Genomic DNA, 6,456 nt, shown 5'->3' on the forward strand with positions numbered 1-6,456 from the left:
TCATCCAGCTCAATTAGGCCTGAATTACGCCTGCAGAGCAAACAAAAAAAATCAAATCATTATGAGCCTCAGGCACAAGAAACACATAACTCAATCTGCACAATCCAGATAATCATGTGCTTCCTCCTGGGACGATTAAGCTCAAAACAACCCAAGACATGAGGTTTTGTAAAGATGCTTTTCTAATAAATTATACTCCTACCTATGATAAAGAAAAGGTGATGAAATTGACAGTACACCATCTGTTCACTAATGTAGGACGTTTTGTCAGTTTTAAATTGAACTGCCAAAACGTCCTACATTAGTGAACAGAGGTAGTACTTCTGTGTGGCACATGAGCACATCTACACTCAGCAAGCCCAGCTTGGACCATTTGGTGTTCTATCTCTTGGAGGATAATAGGATGGCGACAATCAAACTCACCAAAAACAATATAAATTAATCAAGTCAATGGAGTTGTTGCCAAAAATATTGGTAAAAATCAAACCTTTATACTATCTCAACTTGGTCTTCAGTAACACTAACACTTCGAATGTTGAATTGTGAAAATAAATCACTTTGACCACTGCCATCTTCTTGATTTATATAAAGAGCACTAGATCTAATAAATCAGCATAAAAGCCTGCATAGAATAAGATAGCAACTGAAATGGCTTAATCTGTGAAATTAATTCAAAATAATTTTCTCAACAGAAGGGAACACTTTGAACTGTTCTATCATCGTGTATCCATAACAGTAACCTGATTCCGAGGACATTCAAGCAAGACATCCCACAGTTCAAATTGAGTACCTAAATAAGCTTTAGCAAAATGATGCATGACTTCCAAAAGTATTTCAACATCAAAGGATAAGCCAAATAATCGAATATATGCCAGATGTGTACGTAAATAACTGAACTCAACATTGACCTCTGTAGCTAGAGAACATGCTATCAATAACACAGCAGTGAGATTGCAGTTTAGTTCAATTAGTTGTAAGTCTGTAACCATTTCATCCCATTAATGCAGAAGGCCAATGTAAAGCTAGCTGAGCATTGCTGAACTGATGCTTCTTGGGTGGTTCTTTTACCGAGGAGGTTATATCATGTACTCCCTCCGTTCCAAAATATAAGTTTTTGTAGGGATTCCACTACTTGGACTACATAAGGAGCAAAATGAATGAATCTACACTTAAAATGCATCTATATACATCCGTATATGGTTCATAGTGGAATCTCTACAAAGACTTATATTTAGGAACGGAGGGAGTAGAATAGAAGAGGTTAAGACCACAGCAAGAAATCTGACTTGCCTCATTTAGCTGAGACATGCTGATCTCACGATGAGTGAAACATACTATGATTATAAAACAAAACAAAATGCAGAACTACCGACTTCAATGAATCTACATCCGATGTTCTTCCCATCCATACCTGAACTTATGCTTATCCTGAGTACATCTTTGAATCAATATTCTGAAGCTATATGAGTACGAAGTAGTTTGAGAACATCAATATCTGAAACAATGAATGAATGTACTCCCTCCGTAAAGAAATATAAGAGCATCTAGATCACTAAAGAGTGATGTAAACGCTCTTATATTTCTTTACGGAGGGAGTAGTTTGAAAACATGTTCAGCATCTGATCTGTTTTTACGACTCCACCAAACTCACAAACCGGAATTATAACCCTAAAAAGTACTTGCAGAACAGGAGTGGCATCAAATTATTTGGTTGTAGCTTTATCTAAATAAATCATACAGCTCTTGCATAATTATACATTACTCACTAAAAATAAAGGGAAACTCATGTAATAATTCCAATTTTATTTCTTTGATTGACACATGTACAATAGCACAATTCTTGCTGCTCAATTTACATGCCAGGCAGCAAGAGGAGCTTTTTCATGACAAGTTCACAGTTAAGAAGATTTACACACATTCCCACCAGGGTATTATACAGAAGGAAAGCATTTTCCTTATTGAACATGCAGTATAAGATTCTTAAATCCCAGCTTCGATGAGTTTCATCTGAAGAAGATTTACCATACGTCAGAATGATCCTTCACAAGGCAATGGGCCAACCTCCATGCGTTTCGTCCGTGCAATCGCCTTCAGTTCCTCCGACACCAAGCTCTCCTCGATGACCAAATGGTTCAAACGGGCGGCTCGCTGTGCAAAGAGTTCGACACTGGCCCCTTTAATGGCAGGGCAGCGGGAGATGTCCACAACCTCCACTGTCTGCCCACAGTGCCTAAGCAATGAGAGTAGCGATTCACCGGTAATGCCGCGGCAACCCCTAAACCGGATGTCAATTAGATTCCGGCAAGATGATAGCATGGCTCCAATCTCCTTGTCCTTCAGGGTCTCGTTGTAAGACAGATCAAGCCGGCGGAGGTGGCGCATGCTCTGGCTGAGGAACGTGAGCAGCCCAGGCTCCCGTTCAACTACGTCGCAGCTCACCAGGGCGACTTCTTTGATGCCCGCCCCAATGGCCGTGCGCGCGAGAGAACGGAGCCCGTCCCCCGTGACGAGGACACAGCTTTGAAGGCGAAGCACGGCAAGACTGCCCCGGGTGTCGTGGCCTTGCTCTGCGCCAATTGCAAGGAGGTGGTCATTGTGCAGGTCGAGAGGCAGGCGGAGGTCCAAGGTATGCAGTGCCGCGCCGCGCCGACGGATGAACTGGAGAAGGGCCTCCCTGCTGCCGCCGTCATACACCAGGAGAGACTTGAGAGCACAGCACCGGTCAGCGGCGATGAGGAGGACGCGGTCGGCGACGGTTCGGCAAGCGCGGAGCTCAAGCTCGAGCAGGCCGGCGAGGCATCCTGAGAAGGCATTCGACGCGGGGCCATCTCCGATGCCGTCGCAAGCGCGCAGCTGCAGCCACCGTAGGCTCCCACAGCGCTGCCATAGCCACCCGAGTCCGTGGTCGCCGGAGCGGATGCCGCACAGCGACAGCCTCTCCAGAGGCAACGCCCCTACGGCGTCGCCCTCGCAGCTGGAGTCTTCATCGGAGCTGGAACCGGCCGAGTCAACGGCAGCAACGGCGGAGTTGACAAAGGCGAAGGATTTGAGGCAGGGCAAGCAGGCGAGCCAACGGAACGACAGGGGGCTGACGGCGGCGAGGTGGAGCGAGGTGAGGCCGGAGAGGGTGACGGAGACGTCGCGCAGTGCAGCGGGCGAGACGGGCGAACCGACCGAGAACCGCAGCGCCGTGAGCCTGGTGGCCGACGGCGAGGCGGACACCGCGAGCAGGAGCGCGTCGGCGTCGTGAGCGGCGGCCGAGGACGCGGAGACGACGGCCAGCGCGGATAGATACGGGTAGCGCGAGAGCAGGTCAGCCAGAGGACCCGCAGCCGCGGAGGCCGATGCTCCGGTGAAGGCCGGCGGCAGGCGGAGGGTGAGGCGGGACGTGGAGGCTCGGAGGAGCGCGACCCAGCGGCGGGAGACGAGGGAGACGGCCGGCCCGGCGGCGGGCGGGAGCAGGCGGAACACCTCCTGCAGCAGGTCGTCGCAGAGCGCGGCGTCCACGTCGCCGCATGCCCCGCCACCGCAGCCGGCGCGGCGGCCTCCGCCGCCGCGTCGGGGGCTTATTGGCGCCGTAGCCAGGGGGAGAACGCGGCCACGCCTCAGCTCATCGGCACGGCGTGCCCAGGTAAAATTTTCCCTCCAGGGGAATTGGGCTGCTCGGCGGCCTCAGGTGGGGATGGGGCTGGGGAAGGTGGGGAGGGGGGTCGCTCTTGTGTGGCCGCCCGCGAGATTAGGTGGGGAAGGAGGGAGATGCCGACAAGCGAGGTGGGGGTATCGTATCGTATCAACATCGGCGGCGTGAGCGTGCGTTGGCTATCCTTCCAAAATGGTTGTGGAGGCGGCTCCGATGGATAAATCACAGGATTCGAGGCTCCATGGAATGCTTTCGTCTCGGCGTTTTCTTTCTTTTTCATGAAACACTTTTTTAATTAGTGTTGCGTAAAGTAAGATTTTTGGGATGGCTTACAGTGATAATTTGTTTTGATCCTGCTGAAAAACAGAAACGTTTGCGCGTAGGAAAATAATTTTCATAATTTACAGAAGCGTGTTTTTGATCTGATTCTTTTTGCACAAGATTGGTACACAAATTACCCAGGCTATCCTAATTTTTAGAATATTTGGAGTTACAGAAGTATTCGAAGTTTTCAGATTGCTACAGACTGTTCCGTTTTTGACAGATTCTGTTTTCTATGTGTTGTTTGCTTATTTTGATGAATTTATGAGTAGTATCGGGGGTATGAACCATAGAAAAGTTGGAATGAGTAGATATTATATCAATATAAATAAAGAATGAGTTCACAACAGTATCAAAAGTGGTGATTATTTTCTTATACTAACGGAGCTTATGCGATTTTCTGTTGAGTTTTGTATTGTGAAGTTTTTAAGTTTTAGGTAAGGATTTGATGGACAATTGAATAAGAAAATGGCAAGAGCCTAAGCTTGGGGATGCTCAAGGCATCCCAAGGTAATATTCAAGGACAACCAAGAGCCTAAGCTTGGGGATGCCCCGGAAGGCAGTCCCTCTTTCGTCTTCGTCTATCGGTAACTCTACTTGAAGTTATATTTTTATTCATCACATGATATGTGTTTTGCTTGGAGCGTCTTGTATGATTTGAGTTTTTGCTTTTTAGTTTGTCACAATCATCCTTGCTGTACACATCTTTTGAGAGGGACATGCATGAATCATGATTTATTAGAATATTCTATGTGCTTTACTTATATTTTTTGAGCTAGACAATTTTGCTCTAGTGCTTCACTTATATCTTTTTAGAGCACGACGGTGGTTTTATTTTATATAAATTGTTGAACTCTTATGCTTCACATATATTATTTTGAAAGTCTTTTTAAATAGCATGGTAATTTGCTCTGGTTATAAATTTAGTCCTAATATGATAGTCATCCAAGAGGGGTATATTAAAAACTTTCATATAGAGTGCATTGAATACTATGAGAAATTTGATTTCTTATGATTGTTTTGAGATATAAAGATCATGATATTAGATTCATGCTAGTGAGTAATTATGAATTAGAGAAATACTTGTGTTGAGGTTTGTGATTCCCGTAGCATGCACGTATGGTGAACCGCTATGTAACGAAGTTGGAGCATGAGATATTTATTGATTGTCTTTCTTATGAGTGGCGGTCGAGGACGAGCGATGGTCTTTTCCTACCAATCTATCCTCCTAGGAGCATGTGTGTAGTACTTTGTTTCGATAACTAATAGATTTTTGCAATAAATATGTGAGTTTTTTATGACTAATGTAGAGTCCATGGATTATACTGTTGGGTTTCGTAGTAATTTCAAAAAATTTCCTACGCACACACAGGATCATGTGATGCATAGCAACGAGGGGAGAGTATTGTCTACGTACCCAACGCAGACCGACTGCGGAAGCGATGACACGACGTAGAGGAAGTAGTCGTACGTCTTCACGATCCAACCGATCAAGCACCGAAACTACGGCACCTCCGAGTTCGAGCACACGTTCAGCTCGATGACGATCCCCGGACTCCGATCCAGCAAAGTGTCGGGGAAGAGTTTCGTCAGCACGACGGCGTGGTGACGATCTTGATGAACTACAGCAGCAGGGCTTCGCCTAAACTCCGCTACACTATTATCGAGGAATATGGTGGCAGGGGGCACCGCACACGGCTAAGGAATAGATCACGTGGATCAACTTGTGTCAACTTGTGTGTCTTTGGGGTGCCTTTACCTCAGTATATAAAGGAGCCAAGGGGGAAGGGGGCGCCGGCCAAGAGAGAGAGGCGCAGGAGGAGTCCTACTCCTACCGGGAGTAGGACTCCCCCCCCCAATCCTATTCCAACTAGGATTCCCAAGGGGGAAAGAGGGAGAGGGGTGGCCGGCCACCTCTCCTAGTCCTAATAGGACTAGGGGAAGGGGGGAGGCGCGCAGCCCCCTTGGGCTGCCCCTTTCTCCTTTCCACTAAGGCCCATGATGGCCCATATGGCTCCCGGGGGGTTCCGGTAACCTCCCGGTAACCCGGTAAAATCCCGATTTTACCCGGAACACTTCCGATGTCCAAACATAGGCTTCCAATATATCAATCTTTATGTCTCGACCATTTCGAGACTCCTCGTCATGTCCGTGATCACATCCGGGACTCCGAACAACCTTCGGTACATCAAAATGCATAAACTCATAATATAATTGTCATCGTAACCTTAAGCGTGCGGACCCTACGGGTTCGAGAACAATGTAGACATGACCGAGACATGTCTCTGGTCAATAACCAATAGCGGGACCTGGATGCCCATATTGGCTCCTACATATTCTACGAAGATCTTTATCGGTCAGACCGCATAACAACATACGTTGTTCCCTTTGTCATCGGTATGTTACTTGCCCGAGATTCGATCGTCGGTATCCAATACCTAGTTCAATCTTGTTACCGGCAAGTCTCTTTACTCGTTCCGTAATACATCATCTCA

At 47.0% G+C, this 6,456-nt stretch overlaps 1 protein-coding gene across 1 annotated transcript; it reads right to left on the bottom strand.

Moving 5' to 3' along the window:
* Nucleotides 1–1,788: 1,788 nt before the first annotated feature.
* On the bottom strand, nucleotides 1,789–3,672 carry LOC123091451 (F-box/LRR-repeat protein 4; the record flags this gene model as incomplete). The annotated part of the gene is made up of 1 exon (XM_044512960.1): nucleotides 1,789–3,672. A coding segment is annotated over one exon (1,644 nt), but the record flags the coding sequence as incomplete, so codon positions are not given.
* Nucleotides 3,673–6,456: the final 2,784 nt, after the last annotated feature.

This window comes from Triticum aestivum, chromosome 4B, assembly GCF_018294505.1.
Source record: "Triticum aestivum cultivar Chinese Spring chromosome 4B, IWGSC CS RefSeq v2.1, whole genome shotgun sequence".
Lineage (NCBI taxonomy): Eukaryota > Viridiplantae > Streptophyta > Magnoliopsida > Poales > Poaceae > Triticum > Triticum aestivum.